The 19,568-nt window shown below is 44.0% G+C and overlaps 1 protein-coding gene across 1 annotated transcript in view; it reads left to right on the top strand.

Annotated features, from left to right (window-relative positions):
- Positions 1–5,939: 5,939 nt before the first annotated feature.
- Positions 5,940–19,568, top strand: part of LOC123039200 (ranBP2-type zinc finger protein At1g67325-like) — a 97,010-nt gene continuing 83,381 nt past the window's right edge. Inside the window, exons 1-2 of the mRNA XM_044462463.1 lie at positions 5,940–5,954; positions 6,067–6,112. Coding sequence (XP_044318398.1) covers positions 5,940–5,954; positions 6,067–6,112 — 61 coding nt within the window. The remainder of the gene's footprint in view (positions 5,955–6,066; positions 6,113–19,568) is intronic.

Here is a 19,568-nt window from a genome sequence, read left to right as displayed (position 1 = left end):
CATAAAGTGTACTTGGATTGTGCATCCTTATGAATGGCGGTCGGGGACGAGCGATGGTCTTTTCCTACCAATCTATCCCTCTAGGAGCATGCGCGTAGTGCTTGGTTTTTGATGACTTCTAAATTTTTGCAATAAGTATATGAGTTCTTTTGACTAATGTTGAGTCCATGGATTATACGCACTTTTACCTTTCCACCATTGTTAGCCTCTTTGGTACCGTGCATTTCCCTTTCTCACCTTGAGAGTTGGTGCAAACTTCGCCGGTGCATCCAAACCCTGTGATATGATACGCTCTATCACACATAAATCTCCTTATATCTTCCTCAAAACAGCCACCATACCTACCTATTATGGCATTTCCATAGCCATTTCGAGATATATTGCCATGCAACTTTCCACCTTCCGTTTATCATCATGATATACATTACTTTTGTCATATTGCCATTGCATGATCATGTAGTTGACATCGTATTTGTGGCAAAGCCACCATGCATAATTTTTCATACATGTCACTCTTGATTCATTGCACCATCCCGGTACACTGCCGGAGGCATTCATATAGAGTCATATCTTGTTCTAGTTTCGAGTTGTAATTCATATGTTGTAATCAATAAAAGTGTGATGATCATCATTATTAGAGCATTGTCCCCAAAAAGAAAAGGAAAAAAAGGCCAAAAGAAAAAAAAAGGCCAAAGAAAAAAAGAAAAAAAGAAAAGAAAATAAAGAAAATAAATAAAAAGGGGCAATGTTACTATCTCTTTTTCCACACTTGTGCTTTAAAGTAGCACCATGTCCTTCATATAGCGAGTCTCATATATTGTGCTTCAAAGTAGCACCATATTTTTCATATAGAGAGTCTCATATGTTGTCACTTTCATATACTAGTGGGAATTTTTCATTATAGAACTTGGCTTGTATATTCCTACGATGGGCTTCCTCAAATGCCCTAGGTCTTCGTGAGTAAGCGAGTTGGATGCACACCCACTAGTTTTATTTTGTTGAGCTTTCATTCATTTATAGCTTTAGTGCATCCATTGCATGGCAATCCCTACTCCTCATGTTGACATCAATTGATGAGCATTTCCATAGCCCGTTGATTATCCTCGTCAATGTGAGACTTTCTCCTTTTTTGTCTTCTCCACACAATCCCCATCATCATATTTTATTCCACCCATAGTGCTATATCCATGCCTCACGCTCATGTATTGCGTGAAAGTTGAAAAAGTTTGAGATTATTTAAGTATGAAACAATTGCTTGGCTTATCATCGGGGGTGTAGAATTTGGGAACATTTTTGTGTGACGAAAATGAAGCATAGCCTAACCATATGATTTTGTAGGGATGAACTTTCTTTAGCCATGTTATTTTGAGAAGACATGATTGCTTTGATTAGTATGCTTGAAGTATTACTATTTCTTTTATCAATATGAACTTTTACTTTGAATCATTTGGATCTGAATATTCATGCCACAATAAAGAAAATTACATTGAGAATTGTGCTAGGTAGCATTCCACATCAAAAATTCTGTTTTTATCATTTACCTACTCGAGGACGAGCAGGAATTAAGCTTGGGGATGCTTGATACGTCTCCAACATATCTATAATTTTTTATTGTTCCATGCTATTATATTACCCCTTTTGGATGTTTATGGGCTTTATTTTACATATTTATATCATTTTGGGGACTAACCTACTAACCGGAGGCCCAGCCCGTATTGTTGTTTTTTGCCTATTTCAGTATTTCGAAGAAAAAGGAATATCAAACGGAGTCCAAACGGAATGAAACCTTCGGGAGCATGATTTTTGGAACGAACGTGATCCAGAGGACTTGGAGTGCAAGTCAAGAAGCGATCGAGGCGGCCAGGAGATAGGAGGGCGCACCCCCTGTCTCGTGGGCCCCTTGGGCGGCCACCGACGTACTTCTTCCTCCTATATATGCCCACGTACCCCGAAAACATCCAGGGAGCCAACGAAAAACAATTTCCACCGCCGTAACCTTCTGTATCCGCGAGATCCCATCTTGGAGCCTTCGTCGGCGCTCCGCCGGAGGGGGAATCGACCACGGAGGGCTACTACATCAACACCATAGCCCCTTCGATGAGTTGTGAGTAGTTTACCACAGACCTTCGGGTCCATAGTTATTAGCTAGATGGCTTCTTCTCTCTTTTTGGATCACAATACAATGTTCTCCCCCTCTCTTGTGGAGATCTATTCGATGTAAACCCTTTTTGCGGTGTGTTTGTCGAGATCCGATGAATTGTGGGTTTATGATCAAGTTTATCTATGAGAAATACTTGAATCTTCTCTGAATTCTTTTATGTATGATTGAGTTATCTTTGCAAGTCTCTTCAAATTATCAATTTGGTTTGGCCTACTAGATTGATCTTTCTTGCCATGCGAGAAGTGCTTAGCTTTGGGTTCAATCTTGCGGTGTCCTTACCCAGTGACAGCAGGGGTTGCAAGGCACGTATTGTATTGTTGCCATCGAGGATAAAAAGATGGGGTTTATATCATATTGCTTGAGTTTTTCCCTCTACATCATGTCATCTTTCTTAATGTGTTACTCTGTTCTTCTGAATTTAATACTCTAGATGCATGCCGGATAGCAGTCGATGTGTGGAGTAATAGTAGTAGATGCAGGAGGAGTCGGTCTACTTTTCACGGACGTGATGCCTATATACATGATCATGCCTAGATAATCTCATAATTATTCGCTTTTCTATCAATTGCTCGACAATAATTTTTTTCACCCACCGTAATACTTATGTTTTCTTGAGAGAAGCCACTAGTGAAACCTATGGCCCCGGGTCTATCTTTTATCATATAAGCTTTCAATCTACTTTTATTTGCATCTTTACTTTTCGCATCTATAATATAAAATACCAAAAATATATTTATCTTATCATACTATCTCTATCAGATCTCACTTTCGCAAGTGGCTCTGAAGGGATTGACAACCCCTTTATTGCGTTGGTTGCGAGTTCTTTGTTTGTTTGTGTAGGTGCGTGGGACTTTTGAGGAGCCTCCTACTGGATTGATACATTGGTTCTCAAAAACCGAGGGAAATACTTACGATACTATTGCTGCATCACCCTTTCCTCTTCAAGGAAAACCAACGCAAGCTCAAGACGTAGTAGACCCCGTGAAGGCTGTTCCGCGGTATGCTCCACCCTGGCACATTTGCTCTCAATGAACAAGACCCAGTTTGGGTCGTCCCACCCAAACCGGTTGGCACTGGATGAACATGACCCCATGGTGGCCGTAGGTCGTTCGCTCTTGTTGTTTCGGCCATCACGCTCCAACCTATTAGTGATCGATTAACAAGACCCTGTTGCTGTGTACCCCCGCCGTCCTGTGCAGTCGTTCGTTGCCTCAGCCCCGTTGTTGCGTATGTTGCCTCTCGATGTAAAGGAGCGCTGACCGTCTGCGTGAGTATGTGTTGCGCGATTGTTCGAGGCCTCGGTCGTACGTATGTACAACATACTTGGTCGTATTTTTGTGGCATGGTTGTATGTATGTGTACATGATTAGACGGGACTTCATGATCTGCTACGCCCGGGGCCAAATTTCCTAGTACGACATGTGCCACACCTTACTCGGCCACAATCATCGTTGGAGAGAGACCAATATGTACGTATCATACTGGTCAAGGTTGAAAAAAGTCATAGGCGAACATTTAAGGGATAAGGTTGGATGAATGGCTCCCGTATCATTGTTCAAAGACTAGTCCCTATCGATCCAAGGACGAATATAGTATCCGATTTGGGGTCTGTATTGGAGATGCCCTTAGTCACACACACATGAAGAAGATGGTTTTTGATATGGAACTATCGTGAGTTGAAGAGAAGATTCTTATTGAAACATATTTTCTGTCCACTCTAAAATTGAGTAGTAGGACTTCTAAGATGCCCATGTACTCGAAATGGTTGTGGTGACTTTATCAATTTTAAAATATTGTGTCCATAGTGTGTGTTTGTATGGGTAAGGGCTCCTTTGATTCAAAAGAAATTTATAGGACCTTTTTGGGCATTTGGACCCTTAAGAATTTTTTCTGTGATGGCCATTCGATTTGTAGAATTGGAATCCTTAAGGTTTCTTCTTAGGATCCATTTGTACTACATTTTGAAGTAAAATTTCCATCCACTCAAATCTCTTTGTAGGATTTCTTTGTCTTCCCTATGCTATCAAATATTCTCTCAAATATTGTTTTCAAGTGCATATGCTTGAAGGCATATGCTTATCTGCATTTATATGAGTAGGAAAATAATGCAAAAAGATTACAAATACAAATAAACTAAAGGGATACAGATGAAGTAACTGCCTGAGCCAACTTGCAAAGAAGACAAAATAAGAAAAGAAAAGCAAAGAAAACATAGGTCTTCTTCTCAACCATGGATATGACCACACGTTGACGACCTCCACCACCTGCTACTCCAACAGAGGAGGAGTATAACGTCGACGACCTCAAATCTCGAAACGGGAGAAGCCCCTTGCATTGAAGCTTTGGCGAGCCACAATAGCCACCTACTCAAAAAGCAAGATTTGAGACCTTTAGGCGCAACAGCCGGAGGCAATTTCCCGAGCGGAAACACTCCTCAAGCCTCTCCAGCTTCAGATCTGGGCATGGAGCCACGCCATGTTGGCCGAGACGACCAGATCTATCCGCCGTGCATCCAAGTCCCACGCAGTCACCTTTAACATCCCTCAAGAGGGAGGTGTCGTCATCACCGCAGGATGTAGAAACAACGGACGCCCATCCCCAAACTCCACAACCAGGGCACCGAGTAGCTGGAGAACCAGAACCCGTGCACCTCGTCCCCGCTGATCTGCCAACGACGCCGGAGTTGACGCCGCTCGCGTGAGGAGAGGACTGGAGGGACTTATTCTTGAACGGCAGCGCTGCCCTCGCCTCACCACTACCGCCAAGAACCAGAATTCTAGAAAATCCTAGAACTATACAACCCAGCCAGGCAGAGATCTGGGTTCCTCGACTCCTCCCCTAGCTACAAGACGCATGGAGACGAGAGGGAACCGCGGCCTCGCCGGCAGGAGCCACCAGCCTCTACTTTGCCCCCTGTTGTTTTTTCTGGAGAGGGAAGGAGAGGGTTTGAGAGAGCGTAAATATACTCTCAAATCTTGTTGGATACTCCCTCCGTAAAGAAATATAAGAGTGTTTAGATCACTGAAATAGTGATCTAAACACTCTTATATTTGTTTACAGAAGGAGTATTATAGAACATGCCATTCTATTTCTGCATTTTGAGAATCATGCGAATCAAAAGACCCATGGTGTGCACGTATGTGAGGATCCGTGAATGTACTACTATGATAAAAAAGTTGAAGTGGCTGGCCATGCCTGCATATTCTTCGTTCTACGGTTCCGCGCGGCTCCAACGTGACAGCCCAAACACGGAGAGCCCGACGCCATTTCAGGTCCCGCAGAACCACCAGGTGGTAGCAACATAAGCATGGTTAATAATATAGCCAGTTGTTAGCTATATGATCCTGCCATGTCATCTATAGCCAAGCTTATAGCCGGCAAGTACAATAGTTGCATGTAAATATGTACTACTTTTTTGATACGTGGCCCATCTCCCTCTCTCACAAAATGCTAGAAGCACGTGCTGCAGCCGGCTGTTAATTGTTAATCAGTAGCCCGCTTCCCTTCTCTCTCCTCCTCTCTCTTCTCCAACTCATCCAAAGATCAAAATATAAAAGGCCTATTGTACTTGCTCTAAATAAAATTCGCCGCACCACGCTGCCCAGCGAATCCACAGCTCATAATAATTCATGCCTGCCAAAAATAAATAAATAATTTCGCTCGCCTGTGCAGCCCCCTCCCCCTTCTCTTGCCTGTGCAGTCTCCTCCCCCCTTCGCTCGCTGCCATTCTTCTCTCCCCTCCACCCGCCGCCGCCACTAAAATTCTCCGCCCCATCCGATGGCTTCTGCTAGGGTACGCGCTGCTTCGGTTGCATTCGATCCCGCTCCGTTTAGGTTCTGGTGTCGGTTCGATTCTAGATGCCTTGCTTATGATGATTTGCTACTAGTTTGGTGTTTTCCAGCAGATGAAGGACCGTGGAGCGTTCGGGACCAAGAGGTCGCGCAATGACGGTTAGACAAACTCCTGATCTATGTTGCAGCTTGTTATTATTACCTGTCTTTTCGCTTGGGTTGCGTTAACTAGGAAACCGGGGATCTCCCTCCCGGGGTAGGGTTTGGTTAAGAGGAAATTATTTCTGTGTATTATGGGAGTGTATTAATAACGGTTTTGCGAAAACACATCTAGATGTACCCTAAGTAAAGTATTGCACATCTAAGTCCCATGTCATTGATTTTACATGGAGATTCGTGCGGATGTTTTTCTTTCTTCTTCGTTTTTCATTTCATATAGATGGGATAGAATGCCGAGCTTGTATCCTTGAGGGTTTTTTTTTTTTGGAAATGATAAATTCCGGACGTTCGGATTTTAAGCATGGCAACGCGAACGTTTTTATGACAACTTTAATTCACGCGAGGTTGGCAAACATGACAATTTTCTGACAAAAAATGAACTGGGACAAAGTTGCCATGTCTTAACAACTAAAGTTGCCATGAAAAAATGTTCGGAATGAAATGCTTAAAATCCGAACGTTCGGGATTTATCAGGGTCTTTTTTTTAATTGTACTACATGAATGAATGGATTGTAGGGCTGTCCTCCATTGTTTTATTGTCTGTATGCATAACTTTGTTTCTTGCGACTGGTTGTCCACCTGTAGAGAAATTTTGAGGCTACCCGTTTCTGATCCACCTCCCCCTCCGCTGGTAGTCTAATCTGAATACAATTTTTTTAAGACTAGCAAAAGTGTCAGTGCGTTGCAACGGGAGAAAAAACACTCATATTTTTAATAAAAGAGCACAACTGCAAAATGTGAGAATCGAGCGGCACATATGTGGTAGAAATATAAGAACTTACGAGTATTCTCAACAGTGGATATTCTTCCAATTATGTTTGTAAGCTTCGGCTAGCCGACCTAATAAATTTGACTGTCTTGGTAAGCTTTGGCCAGTCGACCTTATAAATTTGATTTCACACACCTATTACTTGTTAAGAATTTTCCATGAGTACAAGTTCTTAGGCAGACACTCCTGCTATAAAAATTGAGTGCAACAACATGAGAAGTCAACTATAGTAGGGGAAACTTAGTAATGCGTATCTAAAAAAGGTGACATTGCATATTTAATTGTTTGCTTGAACATATGTCAACTTTTGACTTGTAGATATTTTTCTGCGACGACTTGTAGCTATATATATTTATATAGCTCCAATAAATAAAGTTATATATAATAGCATTGCATTTTCCTTTGAACACTAAATTAAGGTTTTAATAAAACAAGTCACAGTGCAACCTTCTGCCCTATGCATGAACAAAAAATATTATCATATTTTTAACTCCAAATCACGACTGTAAATAACTACAAATTATTTAAGTGTATGAAAATAGTGTAACATACTCCCTCCGTCCTTTAAAGAGTGTACTTCCAACTTTGTTGGAGGGTCATGTGCAAAAATATATCAATGTTTATGAAACCAAATAGGTATATGATGAAAATATATTTTATCATGAATCTAATGCTACTAATTTGATGGCATAAATGTTGATACATTATTGTATAAATACGGTCAAACATAAAAAGATTTGATTTTCTAACAAAGTTGGAAGTACACTCTTTAAAGGACGGAGGGAGTATGCTTCATAGACTAAAATGCCCGTAGGAGAAAATTACTGACCTCATCATGGATTCACGGTCGTCTTTGCCATCACCAAATCCCACGCAAGGCTGGCTAGAATGGCCGACAGCATATAAAATAGATTTTATGACCCCATATTCGACGCAGGCTTAGACGTGGATGAATCCATCAAGACGGTTCGTGCTTGATCTCGCCAACATGAGCTGTTGCTGCTGGGCACGCTGTCCAGCTGTCTCCGTTTCCTCCTTGGTTTGGTCTGCATGCATGGAAAAAGTGCATTACAGTTAGATGCCTTCTTTCCTTGGCCTATCTCACCGGCAGTGGCTGGCGCGTCGCCGTTCGCCATCTCCTCTATATTTTTGGCCCGAGGACAGGGCGTGGATCTGTTGGCTGGGCAGCTGAGGTTGCTGCCAGTCCACCCAAGTTCGAGTCCCGGCACGGACGCGTGGTGCTCACGGAGTTTCTCCTATAAAGAAAAGCCAATGAGGGTTAGCCTTTGGGTTGGTCTCATTTTTTATATATTTTTGGCCCCTTTGTTCACGACTTCTACCACGTATATTGCGCACATCTTCCCTTGATCTCCAACGTGGGACGGCTGCATGCGGTACTCTAGTTCTGCACATAATACGGGCTCAAAAAAAGGGTCTGCACATATAACAAGCCCATCTACACCCGAGGCCACCTAAGTCCAATCCCTAGCGGGGCCACCCCCATGAGTTTTTCCTAACCTAGCTCACGAGGTGAAGAACTTAAAGAAAACTAGAAGAACGCCCGTGCGTTGCAACAGGGCCACATTAATTTTAAGAGTTCAATATTACGACATTGGCGATCTTTTTTACTATCAAATTCTCACACACACACTCTCTCCCCTCCCTCTTCCTCACTCTCTCTCCCTCTCTCTAACACACACACATAGCCTATTCTTCCCGCCAATAAGACTTACTCAATTGGCAATAATGTGTGGACTTCTGGTGAGCTTGACTGAACTAATGGATAGTGTGATATATTCCTCAATCATTTAACAATGAAATTTCAGAAATGGGAAGATTATGTAACACCTCAAGTCGTTAGCTACAGTGACCTTTCCCTAATGATGTCATGTCATCAGGCTTGCTAAGCCAAACTGCCACTTGATAAAAATCAAAGCCCCAATTCAAATTTAAAATAAAGTTAAGTAAATTATTTTGTCAAACAGTAAAACTAAAATGTTCACCATATTCTATAAATTCCACTGATCTTTGACATGTTGAGCCCAACATTATTTGACCTAAAAATTAAATCTTGTCAAATTAATAAGAGGTCCAACAGTAGTTAAAATAACCAATTAAATATAAACATAATTTTATGTATTTCCTTTCGGCCCCAAACTTTTTGTGCCACCTAAAAATATTGTGCTTGAATTGTGTGCATAGTTTCACAATTAACAAAATCCATTTAGTTGATATAAGAATAAATAGAAAACGGTGTTAAAAAGGAGAAACGGATTAGAATACATTAAAAACCAAAAGGACGATGAAAAGGGGGATTCCCCCTACCCCCGGGCCTTGCCACCGAACCGGCCCAGTGGTCCAGTCCCCGCACGGTCGTCTTCTCCTGTTCCCCGAGCCCGTCGCTACAGAGCCAGGCTCCCACCCGACCACCTTGCCGGCATCGAAGGGGAATGGATAAGGGTGACACCCTGCCTCCCCTGCCCCCATGGCCTCACTCCTCCTCGACGCCCCTCCCAGATCCACTTCTCCTCCTCGCTCACTCGATCCCGGTGATCTGGACAAAGTCAGATGCCACGGCCACCATGACCGACCCCGTCCACACGACCACTGCCCTCCCTGCTAGCTAGAAGCTTGTCGAGGAGCTCTGAATGCCTCTGCTACTTTGTCTGCGCCAACGACATCAAGTCCAGCACCCCCAGATCGACGTTGTTTCCGTCTTCCTCAACTTTCGGCCACCGCGACATTGTCGTTCGATCCGTGCCGCCCCGAGCTCCCCTGTCTTCCCCTAGGGTGCCATTGACACCGCCGTGATCTCCTCTTGCGTTTCCCCAGTTTCCCCTCTCGTTTGCTCTCGTTAAGTATTTCGCCGTGGCCGAGAACCGCTGTCCGCCATGGCCATTGCAGGGGTAGCCACTGAGCTCCTCGGATTGACCCCGTGGCACATGCCCGCTCCTATGCGCGTCCATGCCCGAGCCTTCAGCTCTTCTTCCACGCTCGCGGGGCCACTCCCTCTCTGGCTCTCCATGCCCACGCACGTCCCACACCGCCGTCGTCACGCCCGTTGTTGCCATCACGCTCTCCACAGCCACCGCACCACTGTGCCCCACGTGATGCACACCCTGGCCGCGTGTCACACTCTCGCTAGCTGCGCTGGCCCCGTATGCTACCGCCTATCCCTTCGCTCGCCTCGCTGTCGCGCCCCTGCCTCGCGCCGCCTCCTGTCGCGGCCATCTTCTGTCGTTCGCCCCCTCAAACACGCCGACCGCATCTCTGCCCTCCACCGTTGGCCGCTCGCCTCGCCTGCTGCGTGCTTCTTCCTGCTGCTATGCGCTGCTCTACCACTGGTACACTGTTGCGCCATGCCCTCGACACCGCCGTGGACAAACGTGGCAGAGGGATTGTCAATGGAGTACGAGGAGGAGGTGGCGGAGAAGGTGTGGAGAGGCAAGAGGTCTAGGGTGGCGTCATCTGGCTGTGGTGGAGATGATTATGCGAGAAGGAGCCGGAGCGGAAGGAGAGGTCACAATTGGAAAGAATCGCAAAAAAGTCATAACCCGGAGATCTCATTCCAAAAAAAATGCTAATATCGATGGAGGGGTGATTTCCTTCAATAGGTGGAAAACATAGGAAATATTGGATGTTATCAAGGAAAGGTAAAAAAATGTAGGAAAGTTAGGATTTTGAACTGATTTCTATGGAAATGGGGTTTTATTGTTTGGTAACATGATATCAGTACCTGCCCGTTTGTGACGTGTCTGATTAGGAAAGTTTGCAAATATTAAGAAACTATTTATTGGAAGGAAAGTTTGTGGCGTGTCTGTTATTTGTTTCCTAAAACAAATTTCACTAATAGAGAAATCGATTGATTTAGATAAGTTAGGAAAGTTAGATTCAAATCTATTATTTGTTTCTTAAAATTTTGTTATTTGTTTCCTAAGACAAATTGAACCAACAAAAGGAATCGATTGATATGAATAATTTAAGGAAGTTAGATCCGTGATTTGTTATACGTTAGGAAAGTCCTGGTTGTAATAAAGCGTGGAGAGAAAAATAAACCAATGGACCAGAATGGGAGGGGGTGGTGGGAGGAGAGACGAAAAAAACCAACAAAAATAAACCGTGAAGACTATTCACCAACTGCTCCATTAGGAGTAGAGACTCACGTGGTGAAACCATCGGTCAAAATCGATCGCCAACTTCCTCATGACATCCATCCCTCACACGCCGGCAGCACCAGGATCACCCCCACGCCAACGACCACCGGCACACGCTGCCGGCGACCAGCCTCCGCCTCCCTTTCTTTCACCCCCGGCCTCCTCTTCTCCCTTGCGCCTTCCACTCCATCGCGGCGAGTTGCCGGCCCGAGCTCGCGCCTTCCGCTCCATCGTGACGAGTTGCTGGCCCGAGCTCGTGCCTCTGCCATAGCGGCCTCCCGTCGGCATGCCGGCTGGCCTGCCTCCCAGCGCCGCATCGGACCCGCGCCCTCCTCCGCCCGCACCACGCCATAGCTGCTAGACCTGGCGCCCTACCTACTGCGGCTCCGAGACGGCGAGCTCCAAGACAGTTGTGGCATTTCAAGAAATGATTTTCATAAAACATACTATAATATTCTGATCTACACCCGGGTAAGAATTCTTCAAAAATCACGTGGGTATATAGTCACAAAGAATCAGAAGCATTTTGGTTTAACTACATACCTTCGATCATTCATGAATATTTTTTACAAAATTGGGAACATTACTAAAAATCATGAATATTTTTTACTATTTGCAAACATTTTTTAAGCATTTTCTTTTCAATCGGCGAACAATTATGGAATAGGCGAACATTTTTTTCCGGAGTTGGTGGATTTTTTTTAAATTCATGAACAGTTTCTGAAATGCATGAACATTGTTTGAATCAGCAAACACTTTATGAAACAATAACTCTTTTGTAATTCATGAACTGTTTTTAAATTTTTAGGAGATTTTTAAATTCATGAACTTTTTTTTTTGAATTAGCAAACATTTTGTTCAATTTCATTAACAATTTTTAATTCACAGACTTTTCTTGATTTTACAAACATTGTTTTCAAAATAGTGATTTTTTTAAAATGCACTGTATTACTGCCCAACATATGTCACAAGCAGTGCATCAATTGTCATCATATTGTTTCCCCAACATGCATGATTAGGATGCAGCAATTAGTACCTAGTTATAGCACATAGGGCTTGTATGCATAATTTGTCAATTGTGTAGGAAACTCACAGTACTCTTCTGTTTCACCTGATTTCTCCTTGCTCTAAGATAGGTATGATCAGTGGTCCACTCAAAAGTTGGTATTCTACATGTTCCATACTATGCTGCAAGGCATACTATAATTAGTCAGCAATATGCATGTGTTATTATTTTTATGAACATAATATTCTACAGATTTAGCACCAAACACACAGTAAGATTACAATGTTCAAATCATGAAATAGGTCTATGTGTCATAAAATCGCATACATCCAAGTTGGTATGAAGATCCTCCGCTCGACTGCTCCTACAAGGACGTCCAACCTGCTGCACCTCTGATTCTAAACACATGGACTGATCTACATGTGTGCATTGAGTTAAAACATACATGTGAAACAGCTTAAATGCAGATCTACATCTCAATAACATAAACCTAAAAAAAAGAGTAGAATCATATATGCATAATTGCAACCTATATTACTTCACAAACAAAAAATCCTAAGGAAACTTAGCTAGAAAGCAAAAAAAAATGTGTATTTGGAATAAATTTCCTGATAACTGGACCATGCAAGACAGGATTTGGAATATGCCTAGCTTTAACTGCAGTTTTTATCTCCCCTGCATGGGTATCTAGGAACACCCAAAATCATATACCTTAGAATTTATTGAGATGGGTCCTTCAACAAAGGACCGCTGCACTGTAATGAGAAAAATTCATGAGGTCAACCTTGTCATCCCATCTGCATTAATGGAAGTGTTAATCAAATCCTCTAGTTCAGTTTTTTTTGCGGGGGAAAAGGTTCTGTATTAATTAACCCGGATCAGTATGATCCAGTGCACACAGTTTTACAACCCTCTCAAGACCCGACCGTAACCAGACGGCCGTCTTAACCTCAACCCTCCCAATCTTAGCTAGTTCATGGCTAACAAGATTGCACTCCCTCTTTATCGCCTTAACCTTAATCTATCTGTCCCCTCTCATCATAGCAGAGATCTCCTGGACAAGGGCAGTGTACTGTGATCTATCAACCAAGTAGCAGCTTCAACACTATCCGTTTCGACGGTGAATGGGAGTGAGCTCCATTCTAGCGCCAATGCAATTCCTTCCTTGCAAGCCTCAAGTTCTGCAGCTAGTGCATTATCACATGTGAAAAGATGTCGGCACGAGGTAAAGATAATACCACCGAAGCTGTCACGGAGCACCATGCCGATGCCCCCATTTCCAGTATGCGCCATATAGGATCCATCGACATTTAAAGTAAGCCACCCAGGCTCAGGTGTCCGCCAGCCCACACACGAATGCTTGTGCACAGAAGCTACTTTGCCCCTGTTCATGCATGTGTATAGCTCGTCATGGTTCATGCTTATGCACAGTGCGCCGTTGCTGCTGCTATTTCCCAGCGCGCCGCTGTGCGTTCTCGTGCACAGCGCTCGTTGTTTCTTTCGTTTCCGAGTGTGTCGTTGTTGCTGCTACAAGGCGCCGTCCTTAGTGCTGGGTCCATCAGAACCATTTTCCCTTTCCTCTGATCATCCTTAGGGAATTGTTGAATGCAAAGTAGCGACGTCAGGTAGCTATGCAGGAACCGTCGAGAGGCTTCAGTCGGTGGAGGAATTTTATCATGGGTGATCTCGTTGCGGACGTGCCACGTGCGCCACATGGTCATCAAGAGCACCATGCGGGACGTGTCCGAGAGGGGCTCAAGCACATCAAAAAGCCACTCCGGGCCTGTGTGCCGAACTGACTTTATATCCGGGAGCTTCCAATCCTTAGCCATCGCCCTCCAAAGCTCCACCGCGCGGGGGCACCTACACATCGCGTGGAACCCATCCTCGCGTTCCAAACCACACATGGGGCATATGTCAGTGGTCTCCAAATGACGGTGGGCATATGTCAGTGGGCACCCTAACCCTAAACCCTAACCCTAAACCCTAAACCCTAAACCCTAACCCTAAACCCTAAACCCTAAACCCTAACCCTAGTTCAGTTGTAACCATAAAATTAAAACAGATCTGTAACGGAGCAAAAGTAAGACCCATTAACTAACGGAAGTTTACTTGGTTTTCCTTTTTGTGGAATGTTGTTGGCCTACAAAATAGCAAACAAAGTGAGGAAATTAAAATTGAAATTGAAAAGGGGAGTGGTTGATAATCGGAGAAGAAACAAAATAAATTGAGAAAACTTACATAGTTCAATTTCAGATTCAGATGGAATCGTTCTTGCTTGGAATAAAAAACAAATTAATCTATTGAAAAACAAAATTAAAGGGGTGATGCAAGGGAACGCTCTTGTTCCGTACAGGAAGCTTGGTGTAGAATAGGTCACTTGCTAGTAGCCTAGTACACGCACGCCAAGAGCACGTATCAATGACGATCAACGGTTTGTAGGGTGTTGCTAAACACCAGCAGCAAGCGGGAGTTCGCCGCGTGGTGTACGCCACCAAATTTGGTCCAAATATAGTGGGCTGGAGCACATCTCACTATTAGTCATCCACACATTCAGCTCCCGGGCACAAATCACAAAAGTGGTGCTCAATGTTCCTCCGTTGCTTCTTGGCCATGGATAAACACACATTTAGCCGGCCTTTGCATGTAAGCCAAAGAAAAATTCTCTATCTTTTGAGGATGATCGTAACCCAAATAAGTGCAGTCGGTTCCCAAACAATCCCTCTGAAAGGAAGGAGGCCGTAGTAACTACTTGTAGTAGCTAGTTTTCCCAAGAAAACATCAAACCCACAATCTGCACTGATCATAGAGGGGGCTTCAACATCCTCAAGTAGCTGTCTCCGATTCTCCAATTCAGTGGTAGATGAACCTGGGAGGAGACCCACCAGAACCTATAGCGGCGCGCTGGCTCGAGGCAGCGACCATGACCGGGACGCAACCACAAATAGTAACGGGGACGCGACCAGGCACCAATTCCATCGTGCGTCGTCATCGAAGTTAGCGCCGAAGGTGAAGCGGGTTGTGTTGGCACTAGTAGAAAAGGAGGCAATGGTCCAGGCCAGGTCAGCCCATTAGTCCCGGTTCAAGCCAGAACCGGGACCCATGGGGGCATTGGACCCGGTTCATGAGCCCCGGGGGCCGGCCGGGCCACGTGGGTCATTGGTCCCGGTTCGTCTGGACCTTTTGGTCCCGGTTGGTGGGACGAACCGGGACCAATGTCCCTTGCTCCTGGCCAACCATCATTGGTCCCGGTTGGTGGCCTGAACCGGGACCAAAGGCTGCCCTTTAGTCCCGGTTCATGCCACGAACCGGGACCAATTAATTGCCTATATATACCCCTCGCCCGCGAGCAGAGCACTCCCATTGCTCTGTTTTTCGTGCCCGGCGAGGAAAGAGCTTTATTGTGCTCTAGCTCACCTCCTATGCACACAAGGTGTTCGGTGGAATGTCCGAGCCACACTACTTAAGCTTTCTCCTCTCCAAGCTCGACCTCCGAGCTCCATTTTCCTCAATATTTGTCTAGATTTAGCGGTCCATCACGTCATGTTCCCGTCTTCACCGCCGTCGATCGCCCGCGCCGATCTCGTCGCCGGCACCACCATGGTGAGCCTCTTGTTCTTATCTTCTTTTTGAAAGGAAAAAAAAATCTTACTCGTATGTTTATATAGATACTTGTATAATTTTCTTACTTTTATTATTGCATCTTATATAGTGCGATGGTTTTGGTATCCGCCCCCGTCGGCCCTCGTCCTGTCTATGATTCGGATGTGGTATGTATTATTTTTTCATAACTATTGGTTCATTTATTGTTTATGACAATTATCTCGACCAACGTGACATAGATTTTATTTATCTAGGAGGTTGTTGAACCGGAAATTCCAACCGACCCTATTGTCGAGAGGTTAAATTTAGTTGAAGAAGAAAACAATTTCTTGAAGGAAAAAATTAGAAAAATTAAGGAGGAGAAGATGATATTGGAGTTGCATGTTGCGGATGTCGTCGATGATCACAAGATCAAGATGGATGCAATGCGCTTGAAGATTAGAAAGATTAGAAAATATGCCATTCATACCGAGGCTTGGTATCATTATGCCGTTGGATCAATTGTTACATTGATTGCGATTATGATCGCATTTATTTTCGCATTGAAATGTTTTACATAGTTTCAATGTATGGTTTAATTAATTTAGATGGTCTGCAGAGCTTTATGTTGTTAGATGAGAACTATGTATGTAGGTTTTAATGTGATGATGAACTTGTTGGGGAACATAGCAATTTCAAAAAAATTCCTACGCACACGCAAGATCATGTGATGCATAGCAACGAGGGGGAGAGTATTGTCTACGTACCCAACGCAGACCGATTGCGGAAGCGATGACACAACGTAGAGGAAGTAGTCGTACGTCTTCACAATCCAACCGATCAAGCACCGAAACTACGGCACCTCCGAGTTCGAGCACACATTCAGCTCGATGACGATCCCCGGACTCCGATCCAGCAAAGTGTCGGGAAAGAGTTCCGTCAGCACGACTGCGTGGTGACGATCTTGATGAACTACAGCAGCAGGGCTTCGCCTAAACTCCGCTACAGTATTATCGAGGAATATGGTGGCAGGGGGCACCGCACACGGCTAAGGAACAGATCACGTGGATCAACTTGTGTGTCTAGAGGTGCCTCTATCTCAGTATATAAAGGAGCCAAGGGGGGAGGGGGGCGCCGGCCAGGGAGAGAGGCGCAGGAGGAGTCCTACTCCTTCTGGGAGTAGGACTCCACCCCCCCCCCCCCCAATCCTATTCCAACTAGGATTCCCAAGGGGGAAAGGGGAAGAAGGGTGGCCGGCCACCTCTCCTAGTCCTAATAGGACTAGGGGAAGGGGGGAGGCGCGCAGCCCTTGTGGGCAGCCCCTTCACCTTTCCACTAAGGCCCATGAAGGCCCATATGGCTCCCGGGGGGTTCCGGTAACCTCCCGGTAATCCGGTAAAATCCAGATTTCACCCGGAACACTTCCGATGTCCAAACATAGGCTTCCAATATATCAATCTTTACGTCTCGACCATTTCGAGACTCCTCGTCATGTCCGTGATCACATCTGGGACTCCGAACAACCTTCGGTACATCAAAACTCATAAACTCATAATATAACTGTCATCGAAACCTTAAGCGTGCGGACCCTACGGGTTCGAGAACAATGTAGACATGACCGAGACACGTCTCCGGTCAATAACCAATAGCGGGACCTGGATGCCCATATTGGCTCCTACATATTCTACGAAGATCTTTATCGGTCAGACCGCATAACAACATACGTTGTTCCCTTTGTCATCGGTATGTTACTTGCCCGAGATTCGATCGTCGGTATCCAATACCTAGTTCAATCTCGTTACCGGCAAGTCTCTTTACTCGTTCCGTAATACATCATCTCGCAACTAACTCATTAGTTGCAATGCTTGCAAGGCTTATGTGATGTGCATTACCGAGAGGGCCCAGAGATACCTCTCCGACAATCGGAGTGACAAATCCTAATCTCGAAATACGCCAACCCAACATCTACCTTTGGAGACACCTGTAATGCTCCTTTATAATCACCCAGTTACGTTGTGACGTTTGGTAGCACCCAAAGTGTTCCTCCGGCAAACGGGAGTTGCATAATCTCATAGTCATAGGAACATGTATAAGTCATGAAGAAAGCAATAGCAACATACTAAACGATCGGGTGCTAAGCTAATGGAATGGGTCATGTCAATCAGATCATTCAACTAATGATGTGACCTCGTTAATCAAATAACAACTCTTTGTCTATGGTTAGGAAACATAACCATCTTTGATTAACGAGCTAGTCAAGTAGAGGCATACTAGTGACACTCTGTTTGTCTATGTGTTCACACATGTATTATATTTCCGGTTAATACAATTCTAGCATGAATAATAAACATTTATCATGAAATAAGGAAATAAATAATAACTTTATTATTGCCTCTAGGGCATATTTCCTTCAGTCTCCCACTTGCACTAGAGTCAATAATCTAGATCACATCACCATGTGATTAACATCGATAGTTCACATCATCATGTGATTAACACCCATAGTTCACATCGCCATGTGACCAACACCCAAAGGGTTTACTAGATTCAGTAATCTAGTTCACATTGCTATGTGATTAACACCCAAGGAGTACTAAGGTGTGATCATGTTTTGCTTGTGAGAGAATCTTAGTCAACGGGTCTGCCATATTCAGATCCGCATGTATTTTGCAAATTTCTATGTCAACAATGCTCTGCATGGAGCTACTCTAGCTAATTGCTCCCACTTTCAATATGTATCTAGACCGAGACTTAGAGTCATCTAGATTAGTGTCAAAACTTGCATCGGCGTAACCCTTTATGACGAACCTTTTTTTTCACTTCCATAATCGAGAAACATATCCTTATTCCACTAAGGATAATTTTGACCGCTGTCTACTGATCTACTCCTAGATCACTATTGTACTCCCTTGCCAAACTCAGTGGTAGGGCATACAATAGATCTGGTATACAGCATGGCATACTTTATAGAACCTATGACTGAGGCATAGGGAATGACTTTCATTCTCTTTCTATCTTCTGGCGTGGTCGGGCTTTGAGTCTTACTCAACTTCACACCTTGTAATACAGGCAAGAACTCTTTCTTTGACTGCTCCATTTTGAACTATTTCAAAATCTTGTCAAGGTATGTACTCATTGAAAAAACTTATCAAGCGTCTTGATCTATCTCTATAGATCTTGAAGCTCAATATGTAAGCAGCTTCACCAAAGTCTTTCTTTGAAAAACTCCTTTCAAACACTCCTTTATTCTTTGCAGAATAATTCTACATTATTTCTGATCAACAATATGTCATTCACATATACTTATCAGAAATGCTGTAGTGCTCCCACTCACTTTCTTGTAAATACAGGCTTCACCGCAAGTCTGTATAAAACTATATGCTTTGATCAACTTATCAAAGCGTATATTCCAACTCCGAGATTCTTGCACTAGTCCATAGATGGATCGATGGAGCTTGCATATTTAGTTAACACCTTTAGGATCGACAAAACCTTCTAGTTGCATCATATACAACTCTTCTTTACTAAATCCATTAAGGAATGCAGTTTTGTTTATCCATTTGCCAGATTTCATAAAATGCGGCAATTGCTAACATGATTCGGATAGACTTAAGCATAGATACGAGTGAGAAACTCTCATCGTAGTCAACACCTTAAACTTGTCGAAAACCTTTTGCGACAATTCTAGCTTTGTAGATAGTAACACTACTATCAGCGTCCGTCTTCCTCTTGAAGATCCATTTATTTTCTATGGCTTGCCGATCATCGGGCAAATCCACCAAAGTCCATACTTTGTTCTCATACATGGATCATATCTCAGATTTCATGGCCTCAAACCATTTCGCGGAATCTGGGCTCATCATCGCTTCCTCATAGTTCGTAGGT

Source organism: Triticum aestivum, chromosome 2B (genome assembly GCF_018294505.1).
Source record: "Triticum aestivum cultivar Chinese Spring chromosome 2B, IWGSC CS RefSeq v2.1, whole genome shotgun sequence".
NCBI classification, from domain to species: Eukaryota; Viridiplantae; Streptophyta; class Magnoliopsida; order Poales; family Poaceae; genus Triticum; species Triticum aestivum.
The sequence above is the reverse complement of the archived record's forward strand: the minus strand, read 5'-3'. Positions and strand labels throughout refer to the sequence as shown.